A 23,426-nucleotide genomic window follows, 5' to 3' on the forward strand; every position below is an offset into this window, starting at 1 on the left:
CATCAATTGAAATCTATCTATCCTATCTATCTATCTATCTTCTATCTATCTATCTATCTATCTATCTATCTATCTTATGTAAACCGATATTGCTATATAGACATGCATACCCATACATACATACATACACAGTCTAATGTATATATTCACATGCATGGTTTGTTCCAGTAGTCAACAGTGACATCAGGGGACCATCAAAGGGCTAGAGAGGTCCCTAGGAGGCAACTTAAAGGAAAGAACAAGATACATGCGACATTGCAGAGTGCTGAAAAGTTATTTTAATCAGAAGATGAAAAACATAAACCTAGGGAAGTATATTGGGCGCCTGGCACACAACTTGGACCGGGGGGACAGCGAGTGGCTATGGAGGAAGTATATGGGGAGTGAGTGCTCCATATTAAAGAGCTGTGGAGGGAAGCCAAATTAAGGATGCGGGGAGCGGCTATAGAGAGCGGCTGCGTATCAGCAGCCAGCTGCTATGGAAGCAGTACATGGAGATAATATAATCTAAACCAGCGTCATCTGTATAATTATGGGGCGTGCCGTTTGTTGCTGGTATGTTTCAGTCCCAGCTATATCTTGTGCTGGTATATTCTGGTATATTGGCTAATGTGGTGCATTTTATTTGCTACTGGCCTTTCCTGTGGTCCACCTTTGCTCCTCATGTCTCCCGCCAGCCTCTGCTCAGTGCACATATTACAAAGTGAGCTTGACAAAGCTGGGGAACGCTGCAGAGATTAACAGCAATTATGTCAGATTATGAGATAGCTGCAATAGTTATCACAGCCGCTGCAGAGAGACGCAGCGGCTGTCTGCAGCTCACCCCCTGATTTGAGTGCTGGGCAGTGTGAGCACTGACACAGCAGCTGACGATCTCTGTAGCGGTTTCCAGCTTCGTCTAGTTCATGCAGTACTTTGCAGGACCCTTACAGAGCTCCTTCAGCTCTCTGCGGTTGCTGTTCGTTTCGTTCTGTTCTTTGCGCACCGGGCACTGACATAAAGCCATACTATGGCTATTTAAATGTTAATCTGCATATAGAGTTGCTACAGAGTTCTGCTACATTTTAGATGAACACCAGCTGTTCTATGGCCTGTGGGTTTGTATAGCAGCTGTGCTGACCCTTGTAGTGTGCCTGAGATCTTTTTTTCATTGGCTGTCAGATGGGGTACTGTGCTGGGCTTTTTAAGTGGTAGGTGGGCAAAGGGGGTGTTTTCTGGTGAAGCTGAGTGCTTTAGTGTGCTGGGATGCAGATTGAGTTCAGATAGATTCTGAACTCTTCAGTGGTGTCGAGGCTCTGGTGGTCATGCCAATATAATCAGCTGATGGAAGCCATTGCACTGGATCAGTGTGCAGGTGACAGCTGCTGTATCTGCACTAATTAGGGCCCATTCACACTGGGGTGATTTGCAGGCATTTACTGCAGATTGCCGAATTACTGCTGATTGCTAGGCACCTGGTGGTCCTGTGACTGTGTACTGGAGCCGCAGCGGCTGTGAGGCTGGTAGCAGCTGTAGCCATAATCGGGCACCTGGTGGTTGTGCGGCTGTGGACTGGAGCCGCAGCAGCTGTGAGGCTGGTAGCTGCTGTAGCCATAATCTGGCACCTGGTGGTCCGGCGGCTGTGTACTAGATCCGCTGCGGCTGTGAGGCTGGAAGTGGCTGTAGCCATAATCGGGCACCTGGTGGTTGTGCGGCTGTGGACCGGAGCCGCAGCAGCTGTGAGGCTGGTAGCTGCTGTAGCCATAATCGGGCACCTGGTGGTTCTGTGGCTGTGTACTAGATCCGCAGCGGCTGTGAGGCTGGAAGTGGCTGTAGCCATAATCGGGCACCTGGTGGTTGTGCGGCTGTGGACCGGAGCCGCAGCAGCTGTGAGGCTGGTAGCTGCTGTAGCCATAATCGGGCACCTGGTGGTCCTCCGTCTGTGTACTAGATCCGCAGCGGCTGGAAGTGGCTGTAGCCATAATCGGGCACCTGGTGGTCCTGCGGCTGTGGACTGGAGCTGCTGTGGCTGTGAGGCTGGAAGCGGCTGTAGACATAATCAGGCACCTGGTGGTCCTGCATCTGTGTACTGGAGCCGCAGTGGCTGTGAGGCTGGTAGCGGCAGTAGACCTAATCAGGCACCTGGTGGTCCTGCCACTGTGTACTGGAGTCGCAGAGGCTGTGAGGCTGGAAGCGGCTGTAGACATAATCAGGCACATGGTGGTCCGGCGGCTGTGTACTGGGGCCGCAGAGGCTGTGAGGCTGGAAGCGGCTGTAGCCATAATCGGGCACCTGGTGGTTCTGTGGCTGTGTACTGGAGTCGCAGCGGCTGTGAGGCTGGTAGCAGCTGTAGCCATAATCGGGCACCTGGTAGTTGTGCGGCTGTGGACCGGAGCCGCAGCAGCTGTGAGGCTGGTAGCTGCTGTAGCCATAATCGGGCACCTGGTGGTCCTCCGGCTGTGTACTAGATCCGCAGCGGCTGGAAGTGGCTGTAGCCATAATCGGGCACCTGGTGGTCCTGCGGCTGTGGACTGGAGCTGCTGTGGCTGTGAGGCTGGAAGTGGCTGTAGCCATAATCGGGCACCTGGTGGTTGTGCGGCTGTGGACTGGAGCCGCAGCAGCTGTGAGGCTGGTAGCTGCTGTAGCCATAATCGGGCACCTGGTGGTTCTGTGGCTGTGTACTAGATCCGCAGCGGCTGTGAGGCTGGAAGTGGCTGTAGCCATAATCGGGCACCTGGTGGTTGTGCGGCTGTGGACCGGAGCCGCAGCAGCTGTGAGGCTGGTAGCTGCTGTAGCCATAATTGGGCACCTGGTGGTCCTCCGTCTGTGTACTAGATCCGCAGCGGCTGGAAGTGGCTGTAGCCATAATCGGGCACCTGGTGGTCCTGCGGCTGTGGACTGGAGCTGCTGTGGCTGTGAGGCTGGAAGCGGCTGTAGACATAATCAGGCACCTGGTGGTCCTGCATCTGTGTACTGGAGCCGCAGTGGCTGTGAGGCTGGTAGCGGCAGTAGACCTAATCAGGCACCTGGTGGTCCTGCCACTGTGTACTGGAGTCGCAGAGGCTGTGAGGCTGGAAGCGGCTGTAGACATAATCAGGCACCTGTGGTCCTGCGGCTGTGTACTGGAGTTGCAGAGGCTGTGAGGCTGGTAGCGGCTGTAGACCTAATCAGGCACCTGGTGGTCCTGCAACTTTGCACTAGAGCCGTAGCGGCTGCGAGGCTGGTAGTGACCATAACCATAATTTATGCATTGATTCATTAAAACCAATTCCCCCTCCTCATTTCTCTTTCTTTTCCCACCCTTCCTTGTCATTTATCCAATGTAATTCATTTATGCCTCCTTTGCCATACCCCACCCCCAATCCTCCAATGCTCCAATGCTCTTTGGACAATCCTTACACGTGTAATGCTAACAAAATATATATATGTTACGGCCAGAACCCGCAGTGTAGCCACTTCTAGTTCTGGCCGGCCACTTCGGGTTCTGGCCGGCCAATGTGCGAAGTGGCCGCAGCGCAGCGGCCAATGTGAGAAATGTTTTGTTTACGCCATCTCGCTGCGGCCAAATTGATGACAACTTGCTTAATTTAATGAAATATAGCCGGCGGCAATGTAACAAATGAAGCCGCCGGCTTTCGCACTGCCTTTCTCCTCTCCCCGATTTCCCCCCCCCCCCCGCCTCCCATACAATAAATACAATAAGTAGCAGCCGGCGTGTCCCCGAGAGTCGTTCATCGCGGCAGGGGAATCCTGCCGTTCCTGCAGAGCAGGTGCTGGCAGAAGCGATGTCTGCAGCCTCCCCGCTCTGCTGCCCCTGCTGCGACGAACGACTCTCCGGCTGCATGTCCCCGGCTGCTACGTTTATTGTATGGGAGGCGGGGAGAGGAGAGAGGGGGGGGAGAGGAGAGAGGCAGTGCGAAAGCCGGCGGCTTCATCTATTACATTGCCGCCGGATATATTTCATTAAATTAAGCAAGTTGTCATCAATTTGGCCGCAGCGAGACGGCGTAAACATTACATTTCTAACATTGGCTGCTGCGCTGCGGCCACTTCGCACATTGGCCGGCCAGAACTAGAAGTGGCCGGCCAGAACTAGAAGTGGCCAGACTTCGGGTTCTGGCCATAACATATACACCAATTCCACCATATTGTTTTTAATGACCTGAGGAAACGGAGGCTGATCCTCCGTGAAACACGTTGTCTGTGCCCCCCATTACCTTGTATGCACAATAAATCTTTCCAAGTCCCCTAGCATTTCCCACTGTTTGAATATTTCAGTCGCCGCGACACTGCCTAGTAACCGCATGATGCCCATTACCCTGCCTACAGCTGCTAACTGCTATAGCTTGGAGGATGCCGCTCCCCCTTACTGCCACACTTGGGTTGAGTTGCCGTCCCCTATACATACCTGGACCAACGCCATCCAACAAAGGAGTCTGTGCTACCTCCCCTGGGCACCTCTGTGAGTGCCTGGTCCCTGCCTGTTTTCTGCAAACAGCCACAATTGAATCAGGTGAGACCTGTCCCAGACAGGACAATGTACAGAGTGACATATCTTTCGAAGGGCGCTCTCTTTTTTTTTTTTTTTTTTTTTGTCTTTTATCTACATAGTGGAATATACAGTAACTTGCAAAAGTATTCGGCCCCCTTGACGTTTTCCACATTTTGTAACATTACTGCCACAAACATGAATCAATTTTATTGGAATTCCACATGAAAGACCAATACAAAGTGGTGTACGTATGAGAAGTGGAACGAAAATCATACATGATTCCAAACATTTTTTACAAGTAAATAACTGCAAAGTGGGGTGTGTGTAATTATTCAGACCCCTTTGGTCTGAATGCAGTCAGTTGCCCATAGACATTGCCTGATGAGTGCTAATGACTAAATAGAGTGCACCTGTGTGTAATCTAATGTCAGTACAAATACAGCTGCTCTGTGACGGCCTCAGAGGTTGTCTAAGACGGGTGCCCACACTTTTTCAGCTCGTGAGCTACTTTGAAAATTACTGAGCCTGAGAGATCTACCAACTTCCAGTGTCTCCCCCCCCCCCCCCCCCCCAAAAAAAAATAAAAAAAATTGCAGCATAATTGGCAGCTGTCAGTAAGTGTAAATAGGATTGAAACTGTCCTTGTATGTCCAGTTTAGACAGGGGTTCAATCTACAGGCTAGCTGGTATGCAGTATTTTGAATTCTTTGAACTATTTACAGTGTTATCAGAGATCCTTATCAAAGAGGATCCATTAACTACTCATTTAACCAGTGAGACATCAAAGCAGTCTTAAGGTCCGTACACACGCCGGACTTTTGGCAACGACGGGTCCGTCGTTGCCTCCCGCTGGGTGGGCGTGCCAGCGACAGTCCGGCGTGTGTACGCTCTGTCGTCAGACTGATACGGCTGTTTCTGAGCGATCCGCCCGGCGGATCGCTCAGAAACAGCCGTATCAGTCTGACGACAGAGCGTACACACGCCGGACTGTCGCTGGCACGCCCACCCAGCGGGAGGCAACGACGGACTCGTCGTTGCCTAAAGTCCGGCGTGTGTACGCTGCTTTACAAACACCACATTTGTGCTCCCATCTCAGTGTGCTGGTAGCTGGTGTTAAATTCTAATTACAGTGTGACCAGCCAGCAGTGCAGACCTGTGTCAGCCAGGGTGAGATATTTCCATGTGGACTCGCTCACCCTTCTCTGCAGGAAGCTTTCAGCTTCTTTTGACAGCCTTCCCAGTCTCCCTTCATCCCCTCTGGAGCTCCGTGAAACACCACGCTGTCTCCTGCATTCACTCTTCCCCGCTGTTCCCTCTGTGCGTCCTGGAGGGGAGGGGCCACAGACGCTGACTCTCACTGGCTGTTCCTCTCCTCCTCTGACTGGCCACGTGCTGCTCTGCGTAGCGCAGCAGAGCAGCACAATTAGATAGTACACCGGCGCACTACTTTAAAACACCCGGCCGCTATCTACCCAGGAGTCCTTCGTGATCTACTGGTAGACCGCGATCGACGCATTGGGCACCCCTGGTCTAAGAGAATATTGGGAGCAACAACACCATGAAGTCCAAAGAACACACCAGACAGGTGAGGGATAAAGTTATTGAGAACTTTAAAGCAGACTTTGGCTACAAAGAGATTTCCAAAGCATTGAACGTCCCACAGAGCACTGTTCAAGCGATCATTCAGAAATGGAAGGAGTATGGCACAACTGTAAACCTACCAAGACAAGGCCGTCCACCTAAGCTCACAGGCCGAACAAGGAGAGAGCTGATCAGAAATGCAGTCAAGAAGCCCATGGTGACTCTGGACGAGCTGCAGAGATCTACAGCTCAGGTGGGGGAATCTGTCCATAGGACAACTATTAGTCATGCACTGTACAAAGTTGGCCTTTATGGAAGAGTGGCAAGAAGAAAGCCATTGTTAACAGAAAGCTTGAAAGAAAGGGGGAGAACCGAGAGCCCGATATGGTGTAGTAAGTTAATGAGGTGATGTCTGATGCAAACACACACAAAGATTATACTCACAAGGACGGGTCGCCTCCAAGGCAACCACTGGATAAGCAGGCGGGGAGAATTGTAATCTGACTCCGCTCAGGGTTAAGAAGTCGCTCTCTGTAGATAGAAGGAAATGGGGATACACCCCTCCACCCAGGGTGGACTAAACAATTATGTGGTATAACAGAGGTGCCAAGTAGAGTAAAATTAGTTAAAATTGTTAAAGGGGAAGTGGGTGGACTCGCCTCCCATCTGAAAAAATGGCCAGACAACGGGCAGGTTACTTCAAGTTTAAAGTAACATTATGAGCTCCAAAAGTGCAACGCGTTTCACGGGTAACAGTCCCGCTTCTAATTTTACTCTACTTGGTGCTAGTGTTGGGCGAACAGTGTTCGCCACTGTTCGGGTTCTGCAGAACATCACCCTGTTCGGGTGATGTTCGAGTTCGGCCGAACACCTGATGGTGTTCGGCCAAACCGTTCGGCCACATGGCCGAACTAAGAGCGCATGGCCGAACGTTCCACGAACGTTCGGCTAGCGCTGTGATTGGCCGAACGGGTCACGTGGTTCGGACCCGAACGCGCTCTAATTGGCCGAACGGTCACGTGGTTCGGGTAAATAAATACCCGAACCACGTCATATCTCCGCCATTTGTCTGTGGGTTTAGCTTTGGGTAGGCAGGCAGGGTAGTTCGCTCTCCAGCCACACTAGCCAGGGTCCCCCCCAGTCATTGTGTGTCGCTGCTGGGAACAGTAGTACACCGCTCGCTCAGCCACACTATATATAGCATTGGTTACTGCCACTGTGTACCTCGCTCAGCCACACTATATATAGCATTGTGTTTACTGCCACTCTGTGTACACGGCTCAGCCAGACTATATAGCATTGTGTGTACTGCCACTGTGTACCTCGCTCAGCCACGCTATATATAGCATTGTGTTTACTGCCACTCTGTGTACACCGCTCAGCCAGACTATATAGCATTGTGTGTACTGCCACTCTGTGTACACGGCTCAGCCAGACTATATAGCATTGTGTGTACTGCCACTCTGTGTACACCGCTCAGCCAGACTATATAACATTGTTTACTGCCACTCTGTGTACACCGCTCAGCCAGACTATATAGCATTGTTTACTGCCACTCTGTGTACACCGCTCAGCCAGACTATATAGCATTGTGTGTACTGCCACTCTGTGTACACCGCTCAGCCAGACTATATAGCATTGTTTACTGCCACTCTGTGTACAACGCTCAGCCACACTATATAGCATTGTTTACTGCCACTCTGTGTACAACGCTCAGCCAGACTATATAGCATTGTGTGTACTGCCACTCTGTGTACACCGCTCAGCCAGACTATATAGCATTGTTTACTGCCACTCTGTGTACACCGCTCAGCCAGACTATATAGCATTGTTTACTGCCACTCTGTGTACACCGCTCAGCCAGACTATATAGCATTGTGTGTACTGCCACTCTGTGTACACGGCTCAGCCAGACTATATAGCATTGTTTACTGCCACTCTGTGTACACGGCTCAGCCAGACTATATAGCATTGTTTACTGCCACTCTGTGTACACCGCTCAGCCAGACTATATAGCATTGTGTGTACTGCCACTCTGTGTACACCGCTCAGCCAGACTATATAGCATTGCGTACTCTGCCAGTCAGTGTGTATATTGCTGGGATCAGTAATACTCCACTCACCGCCAACCACTATATGAGCTCACCATGAGTTCCTCAGAGACCTCCGCTGTGAGCAGCACTCCCAACAACAGCAACAGCCAACGCCCCACGCAAGCTATAACATCCACCCCAGCAGCCAGTGGTCAGCAGCAGCCCTCCCCGGAGGAGAACGTTGTGTCCATCGGTCCGTCGCCAGAGCGATTAATGAGGGCTGCCATTGAGGAGATGATGGGGCCTGATGTGGAGGAGGAGGTCTGGCTCAGGCCAGCATCCGAAGTTAATGTTGAGGACGATGAGGGGTCTGTGTCTGGGGATGTTGGGGTGGCAGAGGTGGTGGGTGGGTCAGACTCAGGAGAAGAGTTGTATGATGAGGATGATGATCGGGACCATCTGTATGTGCCTCAGAGTCCGACCCCGGAAAACATGTTGTATCGTGTGTTTAGGTACTAAAATCTGCGTTCCCACTTCCCAGTACTGCCCGCAGTGCCCGGGTCCACGGATCCATATAATTTTTTGGGCAGCACTATCAAACTGTGGTACTATGAGTGAGTTGCCATGGTCCTTCTGTGCTGCCTGTCACACTCACCGTCTGTCTGCAGATGGATTGTTCAACACAGCTACGCCATCTGACATGTAGTCCTGGACCTTGACCATCTTCTCCAGGCGATTGGTGTTGGAGGACGTGGAACGGCCGATTGCTGTTCTGTGGGCTGCTGCATGGGTGTCAGAAAATGTTCCCACTCCAAGGACACTGTCAATACCATTCCCTTTTCGGCACTAGCAGCAGCTTGTGTTCTTTGCTGCCCTCCTGGTCCTCCTGGGTTTGCTGAAGTCAGTCTGTCGGCGTACAACTGGCCAGAGAAGGAGGAGGATGTCAATCTCCTCTCTAAAGTCTCCATCCTCAAGGGCCTGCTGGAATTGTTCCATTTTTAACCTGTCTGACACTTTCTTCAATCAGTTTTTTAACATTGTGTTTGTATAAACTGGGTATAAACCCAGTAATTGGTGTTGTCCAGATTCCAGAATAATGAATAATAATGAATAGTGAATAATGCGCGGGCCGCGTTCAATGCAGTCTAGCATGAATTGAGCCATGTGTGCCAGAGAGTCCTGCCAGACTCCTCTGTCTTCATGTTCTTGTGAGCGTTGTGATTGTTGTGATGCACCATATTCGTCACCAGCATCACTTTCTTCCTCTTCTGCTGTCCATTCCCGCTAAATTGTGGAAGTCCAACGTGCACCGCTCTGTCCCTCGGCAGTGGGGGCATCCAATTCCTGCTCCAACTCCAGCTGTTCCTCGTCCTGTTCTTTGTCATAGCTGGGACCAGCGTTTCCTGAGGCAGGTTGCCTGATGTTGGTATCATCACGCTGATCGTTTTCATCTTCAGAATCCCCCACTTGCATCATGCCAGCGGTTTTCCATCTTCAACATTGATTTCTTCAGTAAACACAGCAGTGGTATTGTAATGCTGACTGTAGAGTTGTCACTGCTCAGTCACGCAACGTGGATTGCTCAAAATTTTGGAGGACTTGGCAGAGATCCAACATGGTGGCCCAATCAGATCCACAGAAGCTTGGTAGCTAGCTGCTGGAATGCGCCTCGGCACTGCGCAAAAGCGTGCTAGCATGTGCAGCGTAGAATTCCAGCGCGTAGGGAGGGACATCACCCAGCGAGCGATGGTGCGCTAGTTGAAGCGCTCCTGCATCTCTTGGTGAGTCCTTCAGAAGCGGTACTGGACTTTTAACAATGTTTTTTTTTTTTTCCTTCAACAGAAGATCTGCCACGTTGGAGTGAGGAGGACGCCGCCGACCCCGACACCAAGCTGAACCCCGGCGAACTCCAAGCAGAGGATCTTCAGGAACCCTCAAGGCTTTGAGCAAGCTGAGGAGGATTAGCAGTCCCGACGAGACCTCTCCTCATATGCGACTGAGTGCAGTGGAGCTCCCCAGAACAACCTCTCAGTTGTCACTTTGTCACTGGTCACTTTGTCACTTGTCACTTGTCATTTTGTCACTTGTCATTTTGTCACTTTGTCATTTTGTCACTTTGTCACTTTTCACTTTGTCACTTGGTCACTTGTCCAGATGATCTCGGTACACCTCCTGCGATTCAAATTCCTGCACACATTGCTCTGGGATTTGGGTGTGATGAATGATGCATCTAACTGGCCACCGGAGGCAATTAAGGCCTTCAAAACATTGAAAGCAGCTTTCTGTTCCGCCCCCATTTTGCGTCATGTTGAGTTGTTGATGTCATGTTCATCCTCGGCCTCGCCTTGCATTTCAGTGCGAGGTGCATTTTCCACAGAAAAAGGTTGTGAATCCGGGCACAACATTTGTGGCTGTTCCATTGACCTTTCACAGGTAGAAGATTGTAAGGGTGGGAATAGCTCCTCCGAATAGCCCATTGTGTCCTGAAAACTACTCATTGCATTGCTTTGCGCACACATTTTTTTGTCCTCATGCAAGGCCTGAGTTGCACCTGAAAGCGTGGCCTTCTCCTCCTGCGCCTCCTCCTGTTCCATCACATCTGCTGCTGCTGGGTTAGCGTTGACGCCCGGTCCCTGTTTATTGAACCTCTTATCTTTATTACATTTATGACTGCATGGCGGTAAAAAGCATGCTATCCACACGCTTCTTGTCCTCATGCAAGGCCTGGGTTGTTGTGTCTCAAAAAGCATGGCCTTCTCCTCCTGCGCCTGCTCCTGTTCCATCACGTGTGCTGCTGCTGCTGGGTTAGCGTTACCGGTACCTTTTCCTGGAACCTCTTCTCTGTATTACATTTATGACTGCATGGCGACAAAAAGCATGTTACCTGTGCAAAGAAACATGACATTTTCCACATTTAAAAGACAGTTTTTCCTTTGAAACTTTACAATCAATTTTCTCAAAAACTATAAGCTCTTTTTCAAATATTTTTTTTCCTCTTGTACCCACTCCCAAGGTGCACATACCCTGCTAATTTGGGGTATGTAGCATGTAAGGAAGCTTTACAAAGCACGAAAGTTCGGGTCCCCATTGACTTCCATTATGTTCGGAGTTCGGCGCGAACACCCGAACATCGCGGCGATGTTCGGCGAACGTTCGCGAACCCGAACATCTAGGTGTTCGCCCAACACTACTTGGCGCCTCTGTTGTTATTCCACATAATTGTTAACAGAAAAGCATAAGAAGTCCCGTTTGCAGTTTGCCACAAGCCATGTGGGGGACACAGCAAACATGTGGAAGAAGGTGCTCTGGTCAGATGAGACCAAAATAGAACTTTTTGGCCAAAATGCAAAACACTATGTGTGGCGGAAAACTAACACTGCACATCACTCTGAACACACCATCCCCACTGTCAAATGTGGTGTCAGCATCATGCTCTGCAGGTGCTTCTCTTCAGCAGGGACAGGAAAGCTGTTCAGAGTTGATGGGAAGATGGATGGAGCCAAATACGGGGCAATCTTGGAAGAAAACCTCCTGGAGTCTGCAAAAGACTTGAGACTGGGGCGGAGGTTCACCTTCCAGCAGGACAACAACCCTAAACATAAAGCCAGGGCAACAATGGAATGTATTAAAACAAAACATATTCATGTGTTAGAATGGCCCAGTCAAAGCCCAGATCTAAATCCAATCAATAATTTGTGGCAAGATCTGAAAACTGCTGTTCACAAACGCTGTCCATCTAATCTGAGCTGGAGCTGTTTTGCAAATGGGCAAGGATTTCAGTCTCTAGATGTGCAAAGCTGGTAGAAACATACCCTAAAAAACTGGCAGCTGTAATTGCAGCACCAGGTACCTGGTGGTTCTGCGGCTGTGTACTGGAGCCACAGCGGCTTTGAGGCTGGTAGCGGCTGTAACTATAATTGGGCACCTGGTGGTCCTGCGGCTGTGTAAAATGTACTTTAAAATTAGATAATGGCACGCCCAGTAGTTTACATAAGGACTTACCATAGTCATAGTCTAATGTCCTACCAAAATATTATGTATTTATACAGCACTGACACCTTTCGCAACACTTTACAAAGTACATAGTCATGTCACTGACAATCCTCTAATGGCCCATACACACGGGTTACAACTGTTGCCGCAACCACGTGGCACGTGTGTGTTGCGCCGACAGGTCCCCCATGTGTATGAGGCGCGCACCCCGAACCGTCACTCGTCGGTGCTATCGCCAGGCGATTGGCCGCGCCAATCGCCGGCAATAGCTGTCGCCGCAACATTGACGCAACTGTCACTAGTCCGCCGTGTGTATGCGGACTAGCGACAGCAACTCCATACACAATGTATGAAGCTTCCGGCAGGGGGAGGAACCTTCGGCGACAGCTTCCGCCGAATCTGTGTCCCTCTGTGCGCCGTGTGTACGGCTGTTGCACAGAGGGACCTGGAGACGAGCTGTCGCTTTTTTTTTTTTTTGTGGCTCATGTGTATGATCCTTAAGGGGCTCACAATCTCTACCATAGTCATAGTCTAAAGCATGGTACACACCATGCTATTTCCTGTCAGATAGATGGGTAGAATAGATCATTTCCGACAGGTCTGATCGGATTTCCGATTGTTCTTATCGGTTTGCATATAAGTGTTCAGAAAATCGATCAGAAAAAGGATCGAAAATCCGATCGGATCTGTTGAAAATTATCTATAGATCCATCTATCTGATGGGAATTTGCATGGTGTTTACCAGCCAGTATGTCCTACCATATTATTATTATTATTATTATTATTATTATTATGTATTTATATAGCACTGACATCTTCTGCAGCACTGACCTTTTCGCTGAACTATTATACGATCTCACTAAATGTGGCCACACACAATACAATAAAATGGTACGATTTTATGGCATTTCAATAAAAGATCAGATTTCCCACAAAATCTAAAGCTTTTTTTTTTTTTTTTTAAATGTTATTCGAGCAAGAAATCTGATTGGATTTCCCGTTTTTTCTGATCAATTTTTATGCAAAATTGAATGGTGTGTGGTAGATTGAAAAAAATATAAAAAAATTGCCGAATCGAAAAAAAAAAAAAAAAACCTCAATGTGTTATCCTAATGGGCTTGTCCAAAGCTCCAGTGCCCTGGAGGAGGTGGAAGCAACAGAATGAGGCTTCATGTACTCCTGAATAGTGAAATAAAAAAAAAACACCATTTTTTTTTTCTTTTTTTTTTTTTTTTGTACCTCAGAAGTGGGAAGCTTCTGGATATACTCCTGCAGCCCACAAATCCGGCATAGGGATCCTTTTTGCCTATTTGACTCGGTGTGAGTTGAATAGGCTTTTTCTGGCTGAGTGCATTTGTACTGCATCCATAAGGTCCACACATGTCCAGTGGGACTACAGTAAGCCACTCATGTATGGCTTTTATCCTCCATGCATGAGAACTTTGTTGTACTGGACATGTGCGGACCTTCATGGTTGTGGTTGTGCTCGTACGCATTTGAGAGTGCAGCTAGAACAAACCTATTTAACTACACCACCTGATTGATGGGCTACAGGAGGATCCAAGAAGCTTCTGAACCATCCTGAGACTACCCGCTACTGAGGTATGATACTTTTCTACTCACTTACAGGTATGCTTAGATAAAAAGTGAGTGACCAAATAAGCAATTAATCCCACCTATCACATTTGTCACCTGTACGTGTATTTGATATTTCAGCATTGACATTATTAATAAACTGTTGACTCTTGATATGCATATGTTTTGTCAGGGAATGAAATATAAATTGGTAAATCAGTCCTAGAATAGCACCATCTGCTGTTAAATGAAATACATAAACAAATGGAACTTTGCTATTTGGTTGGAGATTATTTTATTAATTCACAGAGCAATTGTACTCAGTTGATTCTAATGATGCAGATAAATAAACCCGGTTCTAGAAATGTATAAATTTACTTTTCCTGTTTTTAGATGGTTCTTTGCTTATTACCGTATATCCTCAGCTATAAGTGGAGAAATTTAGGTCTGTTTCATGAACGAAAGGTATGGGGGTCGCCTTATACCCGAGGCAGATCTAAATTTCTGACTCCTATCTGGAGGATCTCTCTCTCTCTCTCTCTCTCTCTCTCTCTCTCATTACTTACTGCAGAGTGAGCCCGCAGTGGAAACCTTTCAGCGCTGGGTGCTGTGTCCTCGCTTCCTTCACCATGCTTATTGCTTCCTGCTTCTGCTCCCACCTCTCACTGTACCCCTCACCTTATGTTGAGAGCTGCAGTGGAAGCCATATATCTTCCAATGCCGGTTTCCGCATCATGTTACCACCTCTCACATCCTATGTGCTCACGCTGGTTGGCGTGATCAGTGTCAATCCAGCTGCCAATGTCATGGCAGCTGGAGGGACGTTGATTACACTAACCTGCGTGAGCACACTATAGCATGTGAGAGGAGATAACGGGATGCGGAACCTGGCATTCGCAGTACATGGCTTTTCCCACGGCTGGCAACACGGGGGGGGGGGGGGGGGGTACAGCGAGAGGTGGGAGCAGAAGCAGGGAAAAATAAGCATGGCGAAGGTAGCGAGGACACTGCACCCGGGGCTGAAAGATGCACTTAAAGTGGACCCAAATTAAAAATACAAGATTTCAGAAATAAAATCTATTTTCTAAATTATAATAATAAATAGCAGCCTTTTTTTCAGCTGCATGATGACAAATATAAAATATTTTACACTTATTGGAGGAACCCCTCCCTTCCTTTCATATTGCCGGGACAGAATCCGGCAAACTGGTGGAGTAGGTGGTGTCCGGCAAAGGAGGAATTGCTATTGGCTGACACCTGTATAACCCTAGCTATGAAAAGAGAAGGGTGAAAAGCATGCACTGAAATGCTCATAGGCTTGAAGGAGTGTTTATTTATCTTTGTATGTGTCAGAGTGGTGCAACTAAATATATTGAATTAAAAAAGTTTGGTTTGGGTCCGCTTTAATGGGGGGTACAGAGAGCTTTCTGTTGGCAGAACAGCACAGACTGCCATTATTTTACTGTGGCTATTATGCAGAAAACCTCCTTTCCCCCCGAACACGCTAAATCCAGCGCTGGAGACCTGGGAGCAGCCGGCGCCACCATAGGCCGTAAAGGGGAACTACGGCTATCGCAGGCACAGGGAGTAACTTCAGCGTCGTCAGAAGACGGAGCTGAAGTTGCTTTTAAAACAATAATTCGGCTTCCAGCGATTGCTGGAAGCCGAATTATTTCATTCTCCCACTATCCATGGTGGCCTGGAGGGGGAATAGTAATTAACACGGCCCGGACTTGTGCGGCAGCAGGATCAGCCATATACTGGCTGTGTCCTGCGCCCAAGTCTCCGTCGCCGTTCTCTCTCGTACCACTTTCCCCCATCCTAGCACACTTCACATAAAAGATGCTGGGGAAAGGGGGGATGCAGGAGGGCAGATACTGTCTATGTGGGTTACTTTAGGAGGGGAACAGGGACAGATATATAGGCTGCCTGTTCTGATTACTTGTGGTGAAGGGGGTGAACCATACTGGCTGCATAGCTTATGGCTTACTAAGAAGGTGGGAGAGTGGATAATTGCTGTACTTTGGGACCAGGAGGGTTACTGGATGCAATTGGGGACCTAGAGGAGTTAATGGTTTCAATACTTTATACAGTGCAGCCATGAACCCCTCCTGGTCCCTAAGTGCAACCAGTAACTTTCCTAGGTAGACTTATACTGGAGTCATTAAAAAAATTCCAGCTTAAGAGGGTCAGATATTGGGGTCGACTTATATCTGAGCATACATGCATGCCCCACAAACACTGGTTCGCACGACAGCCGGGGCCCCAGTCTCTCTCACTGGCTGGGGCCCCCAAAGCACCATGCGATACCTAGAGGGAAGTGCGGCTAAGCCCTGGACCTCTCACCTCCAGGTGCAACAAACACAATTTCTATCTCCCAGCTAGAGCAATTTCCAGCCTTTATTTGGTCAGCAGACGCCAGACAGCCAATCAGGTGTACTGTCATACACCCTTTGCCTGCTGTACCAAATCTAGCAGGAAGTGCATAAATTATCATTCAGGTGTGAGGCTTTGGTTAGGCGCAATCGTACATTGCATCGGTTATAGGGATGCCCCTTGTAGGCACATCTCCCACACGGTTCCCTCCCTAACCACTCACCTGTCATCCGCATCCTGGAAGCTGCAAAAAAGAAATTTAAAATCACAAACACTGGTCCGCACGACAGCCAGGGGCCCTAGCCTCTCTAACTGGCTGGGGCCCCCAAACCACCATGCGATACCTAGAGGGAAGTGCGGGCAAGCCCTGGACCTCTCCCCTCCAGGGAATTCACCCCGACTGCCTCTAAACTGAATGCCCTCTCATGTATGCATGTGTATCTGATACATGAGAAAAAAATAAGAAAAAGACATAAGAAAAAATTATTGCTGTATCTTTTAGTATTTAGTATTTTTCTTCTTGTATCATAAACCATTATATGCATTGTATAGAGATAATCTGCTTACACAGTGACCTTTCCTGTCATTTTTCAGGGGAACTCCACAAAGGTGTTGTCTGACTTGGATGAGGAGTTTGATGGCCTTTATTCAATACTGGATGAAATGAAAGAGAAAATGTCTAATAATATCAAGCAGGAGCAGGCCCACAAAACACTGGAGCTACAAGTGAGATACTGCATGATAGTTCTCTAAGAATGTGCATTACGCTCATTGAATAATTACTGTACCTTTTTTCTTTAATTTTTCTGACAAGGGCCAGCAAGGAATACTGAAAAATTACTTTTGTGCCATTGTAGTCCTGTACATGCAGCCAAAGCGGTACAAAAGCAAAGCAGTACAACACACAGACTGTTTAGTGTTTTGGGTTTTTACATAACCTCTTTCTGTCCATGTCTCTTGCTGTTCCTGTATATGTACCTTGACGCTGTTCTTGATATTAGCCATATGATTGACTTTTTTTCCTTGCAAAATGTTGTTGATCCATTGATTGTCAGATTGCATATTAATGGACACCTGAAGTGAGAAGAATATGGAGGCTTGCATATTTTATTTCCATTGAAACATTTCATTTGCCTGGCAGTCCTGTTGATCTTTTTGGCTGCAGTAGTGTCTGAAGTGGCTAATCTAGTCAGATTTTTGTCAGACACATCTGATCTGCATGCTAGGTCAGGGTGCATGGCTAAAAGTATTAGAGGCAGAGGATCAGCAGGATAGCCAGGCAACTGGTATTGCTTAAAAATTGTCCTTTAAAAGTTTTGTGAACGATATTATTTAGTGACAGTTCAAGTTAGCAAGTCAGTGATGTAGCTTTTTTATTAGACATATGTAGCAGACCCAGAGGTCGCATCAATTAGTCACATGACTGCAATTTCAACAGTAAAACATAGGTACGTATTGGATTTAAAAAATAACATTGAGTGGTTAGCGGTCAGGAAAGCTCAGTCTCTCTGATCTCGGATTTGTAATAGACATCTTTTAATATATAGTATGTGCTATAAATAAAGGTGCAATATATCAAAACAAGATTGTTCTCTTGGCATGTTTGAAAAGTAGCGGAATAGCTTTGCTGTTTCCCAGCCCTCACAGTTCATTTGTCCCCGCTTTTGTTCATTTTGCTCTAGAATCAGCTGTCCCAGTGTACGAATGCCCTGGAGAGCTCAGAGGAGTTACTGGAATTTGCTTCACGGACCATGGACATAAAGGAGCCTGAGGAATTCACTAAGGTACAGAAATGTGGACTGTGACTTTGATGAGAAAGCTTTAAGACATTTATTTAACTCTGTGCAGGCACACATACTGCTCAAAGCAGCCGAACTACTATTTCATGAGCACAGCATATATGTCTCCAGCTAAACAACATAATTAGTGTGTTTAGTGTACCTCATTGCTTTTCTTTGGTTTTCTCCCTGTAAACTTCAGTACAGAAATAAACTGCCGTTTATGTGACATCTCCCAGCGATATACACCCAAGTTTTACGTTTGATTTATTTCTCATCTGTGCTTGGGAAGCCTTTTGACATGGTGTAAGTAGTTTGATTGCCTTTACAGAGGCTTATATTATCTAATCCCCACTCATTTTCTGAGAGTTTTCTGATGTATACTAAACACAGACCTTGTGTTGGGGCCTATTTATTTTCCTGTGCCATAGATGAATCTTTTTATTTCAGACCAAGAGCTGTGACTTCTGCATGCACTTGTAGCATTATCACATATGAAATCTGATATTGCATCTTGTCTTTGTAAGTTGGCCAGACATGAGTGGCTGGTTCTGTTTGCGTGCCCTGTTAACAGTGTGATTTTTTTTTTTAGTGAACAATCCATATTTTTAAAAGATCACACAAATGAAAACAATTTATTTAACTACTTGTGCACATGCTACTGTACAATCCTGTTCTTTTGCCATTAGGTGTAGCAGTAGGACATGATTGTTGGGGCCGGTACACACTACTGCGCTTGTGCATGCGATTGAAAATCTCATTCTATTTTTTTTCTTTTTTTTTAACACAAAGCCTTCATGAAAATAGAAAAATTGCATCGCACCAGTGTGTACAGGTCATCACGATTTTCATAGTTTTTTAAAAGACCTTGCGATTAAAAACTGCATGCGATTTTAAAAGCGTAGCATAAATGCAGCAGTGTGTACAGGCCCTTAGACTGCAGCAGTTGAACACTGTATGCATGCTAGAACGCACTTGTGTTCATCACCGGGGGAACAAGTGTGGAATGAAGGGCCCGTTTTCACTAGCCTGATGCGATCGCATCCAGCCGCAGTTGTCTTTCGGAAGTCCGGATGCAGCTGTCTGTGACTGCTTAGGAGAATCGGATGTATGCTGCGGATATCTGCAGCATGCCACCCATAATGTCCCGGGTCGCGTCGCAAATGAACATTTTCATGCAATGGAAACCACTCAATTGAAATGCATTGGCTTTAGTTTTTAATGCAATGCGAATTTGCAAGTAGTGGAAACAGGCCCTTACCCTCCCACCCTCTCCAATTCCCTCCAGCAGAATTCAGCAGCAGCTGACAGTGAGGCTGGTAAGTTCTTCTCACCCCTTGTAGTTCCTGCTGTGACAAGCTCGCCACCTCTTTGTACGCCACCATCTTGTGTCGGCATGAATCAGGTCCTAGCTTAATGACCATTGACCTGAAGTCAATGGTCCTGCATGTCAAATACGAATTGGTGCGTATTCATAGTGGAAAAAACGTGTTTTATATTCCTTCCCATCATACATTATTCTTCCTGTTTGTCGCAGTGGTATCATGTTGCTATGGAGAATAGAAAATGCATGTGAAAATTTGCATTGAAAATGCTCTTGCCAGTAGAAACGGGCCCAAAGTGCCATGCTGGTTCCTTAATGCATTTTATAAACATATTTATTAAGCGAAATTTGTATTTTACATTTTGACAATGTTACAATTGCACTAATGACTCGATTCATCCAAAGACTTTCCTAAAGTTCTTTAAGCAGCTTTATTTATGTGAATTCTGATTAGTGAAAGTGTAATAGTTACAATTTGAAACTACTGTGAGGTTATTTTAGTTCTAAGCTGGTTTAATCCAGCATTCTCAATATGTGGACTAGTAAATAGTTTTCATCAGCATCTGTGTGGGCACCATTAAATGTACAGAGTAAATGCTGGAGAGAATAAACCATTATTTTACTGTTTATAAAGCTAAGCTGTCATGTTGCAGTTGATAAATCTTCATGGGAAAGACAAAAATACATTTTGGAGTGTAGTCAGTTCAAATTACACACAGAATTGAACACCTATTGTTACCGTGTTTACTTTTAAATTTGTCTGTCTGGTAATAAGATGCTGTGGAAGAGTAGAGCGTGGGGAGAGAGTAGATCAGTGGCATTGGAAATCAGTGGAGCGTAATGGTGATTTCACAAAACATGCCAGGGAGAAGTGACAAGAGCTGTTTACAAGATGTGTCACAATAACTCAGTCACTGCCAATGAAGATAAAGAGCGCCATTCAAGTTTCTTTGTGCGTTTTCTTTCCCCCCTTTTCGTCTAGCATTGAAGCAGCCACAATTTACCGTATAGCAAATGCTGCCTGTATATGTTGTGAGCTTTCTTTCGTCTCTACAGTAAATCATTTGACGTTTGCTTTTCATACCAGCTGTTCTCATGTCACAGTCATAGAAACTTGTATTTTGACTTTTTCTAAAATCACTTTTAAGGCAAAGAATAAGATATGAGCCTAACTGCAGGAATTTAACGCCATACAAGGACACATTTTGACCAGATGACCCAGAGATCCTAGGGTCCAGTAAAGACTGTATGCACTCACTTGAGCTACATCCTGAAGTCCTATTATCTCATTGGTTTAGTCTTCTCATTGATGACTTGGTTGACTTAAAGACTAATAGTCACAACTAAATATTTGTTAGAATTTTACTCTGTGCTTCAGAATGTATTCAGTATTATGGAACTAATTTTCTGTTAAAGTAAGACATCAAGCAACGTTTCTTTTGTGTGTTTTTAGGTTTGTTCTGGATAGAGTGGTGAAGGGTTAAAACAAATATTTTAGGCTATTACTGCTGTCTGTGTCTCCAGTTGAGGAGATTTCATCTTTCCTCTCACTGATCCTGTAACTTGGACAGGAAGTAATTGCAGTCTTGTGAGGCTGGAGCAGTAAATGCTTCACAGATGATGTAATGTCAGCAGTACTAAAAAGCAGTTTCCATTTCTGTATGTATCCCAACTTAGGATCTTTGCCTTACTTTCTGCTGTCTGTCAGGGGCGGCCTTAGGCATGTGCCATTTGTGCATAGGGCGACCAATCCGGTGGGGGGGGGGGGGAGGTTAGGGATGACCTGGCCACTATTGCCGCACACATCACTGCCAGTGCCTCACATCACTGCTGCACAGCAGTTCACTGTGACTTTGCATCTGTGTGCTGTGCCACCACCACTAGGTGCAAGACACTCTCCTCCTACATTTCTCTTTTAATTTATAATTAAAATCACATGCTATAGTCAAACATCTGTAAAGAGTTTTATTGAAAGTCAGGTGATATTAGCCAGAAAGTGGTAAAGAAAACCAGAAACCGAAATCTTTGCACCTACTGGATTGAGTCATGAAATAAGGTAATTACCGTAATTGCTGTTTTTAGCCACTGACACCCTCCAAACAACTATCCCACAGTGATGTCATCCAGGCTGGGCATGGGGGGAGGGGGGGGGGGTTCTGGAGGCAGGCCAGCATATCATTGCAGCAGCCCAGTCACTGCAGTGCCTTCTGGGAGGGTGCATGGTATACACTACAAATTAGCCACTCTGCTGCTGTTCTACATGACAAATCAGAGTATATCCACTAACCTAATGTTCATTACAAAATTATTTTAATACACATTCATGTACACACTAATATGCTATTTGAATGACCCACTTGCTTAAAAAAACACAGGTTTTTGTTTGATTTCTTTGATACCTGATGATTAACCACAATGCTAACAACTTGTTAACACCAACATATTTCCTGTCTTCCTCAAGATGTCTCTTGCATTATGATCACTTGTGTGTTGTCCGGAATGGGTGTGACTTGTTTGTTACCCTAAAATCCTGCATGGAGTGTGTTGCCCTTGATACTTGCATGGAGACACTAACTTTACTTTCTTTCTTCTTCCTGCACCAAGGCTGCCAGACAGATCAAGGATAGGTATAGTACCGATCTCCTTATCCTTCTGTGTTATGTGTATCCTACTTCTTCCTCTCCCTATTATCTTGTCTTTGTGTATGGCTTTGGTTTCACCAGACTTGACAGCTCTTTAAAGTCAAGCTCTAGACAAAGCATATTTTTCCAGTTTTGGATAGAACTGGGAAGGGTTAAAATCCTATCAGGGTTTTATTGTACATTTCCTCTCATTCTCTGTTCACTAATGACATGTAATGAAAGGAAGCTCCAACAAAAGGCAGAGCAATAAGAACATTTTGAAAAAAGGCTGGCTTCAGATTTTACAAAAATAGCAGCATTAATACGCATCATGGCCCAAGCAATGCCCCTGTCACCTCTTACAAACCAAATAGAAGCACTTCCTACAGTCCCAAGGTTCAAAGCTCGTCAAAGACCCTCTCTGCATGGATTGTACATGCATTTGTTTGAGCCTCTACCAGGTACTATAATTTCCTTCCACTTCCTCAGATCCTGAAGCAGCAGATATTAAAAGGAAATGCCACATTTATTAATAATTGCCATAAATATATATAGTTTGAGTTTTACGCAACAAAAATAGAATTTCCCTTCGAATGCTTTCAGTAATAGTGGCATGTGGTCTGACTTGGCCGTGATGTTAGGGGAGGCTCGAGCTACAGGACCTCATCCAAAAGTGCTGCATCTACACATAAGGCTTCTATTATGGTGCCTGGTTGATAATCAAACCCTGCTTATAGAGCTTTTAACCTTTCCAAGTATATTCAAAACTGGAAAAAATGTGTTGTTTTTTTTTGTTGGACATATTTAAATAATGATAAATGTATTTCAGAATAAAATGAGCCTATTTTTTCATTGGTGTTTATGTTAACACTTTTAAAAGACTAGTTAAGTTAAAAAGGAGTGTAAAAATACATAAACTTAAAAATGATGCATCTTTGTGGACCTGCGCATTGAAGTCTTTTGAGTTATCGAACAGTAGCACATCTTAGGCACAGCTACTGTATCCAGAGACTTGGATAGCTAAAACCTGCCACATCTTTCTTGGGTAGCTACAGCCATTTTGTCCGATATCACTACATTCTGTCACTGGGCACTTAGATGCAGTGCCCACATAGTGATGGGATTGAGATCAATGTGGTTGTCATTATGTGAATCAATGTACAGGGTGAGCCATTTATATGGATACACCTTAATAAAATGGGAATGGTTGGTGATATTAACTTCCTGTTTGTGGTACATTAGTATATGTGAGGGGGAAACTTTTCAAGATGGGTGGTGACCATGGTGGCCATTTTGAAGTCGGCCATTTTGAATCTAAATTTTGTTTTTTCCAATAGAAAGAGGGTCATGTGACACATCAAACTTATTGGGAATTTCGCAAGAAAAACAATGGTGTTTGATTTTAACGTAACTTTATTCTTTCATGAGTTGTTACAAGTTTCTGACCACTTATAAAATGTGTTCAATGTGCTACCCATTGTGTTGGATTGTCAATACAACCCTCTTCTCCCACTCTTCACACACTCATAGCAACACCGCAGGAGAAATTCTAGCACAGGCTTCCATTATCCGTAGTTTCAGGTGCTGCACATCTCGTATCTTCACAGCATAGACAATTGCCTTCAGATGACCCTAAAGATAAAAGTCTAAGGGAGGTCACATCAGGAGACCTTG

The 23,426-nt window shown here is 46.2% G+C and overlaps 1 protein-coding gene across 6 annotated transcripts in view; it reads left to right on the top strand.

Annotated features, from left to right (window-relative positions):
- Positions 1-23,426, top strand: part of FSD1L (fibronectin type III and SPRY domain containing 1 like) — a 126,138-nt gene that overhangs the window by 55,230 nt on the left and 47,482 nt on the right. For all 6 annotated transcript variants that reach the window (XM_068234431.1, XM_068234430.1, XM_068234432.1 and 3 more), the window contains 3 exons: positions 16,624-16,755; positions 17,712-17,813; positions 21,736-21,758. In XM_068234431.1, the coding sequence (XP_068090532.1) occupies positions 16,624-16,755; positions 17,712-17,813; positions 21,736-21,758 (257 nt within the window). The remainder of the gene's footprint in view (positions 1-16,623; positions 16,756-17,711; positions 17,814-21,735; positions 21,759-23,426) is intronic.

The sequence above is a fragment of the Hyperolius riggenbachi genome, chromosome 1 (genome assembly GCF_040937935.1).
Source record: "Hyperolius riggenbachi isolate aHypRig1 chromosome 1, aHypRig1.pri, whole genome shotgun sequence".
In the NCBI taxonomy this organism is placed as follows: Eukaryota; Metazoa; Chordata; class Amphibia; order Anura; family Hyperoliidae; genus Hyperolius; species Hyperolius riggenbachi.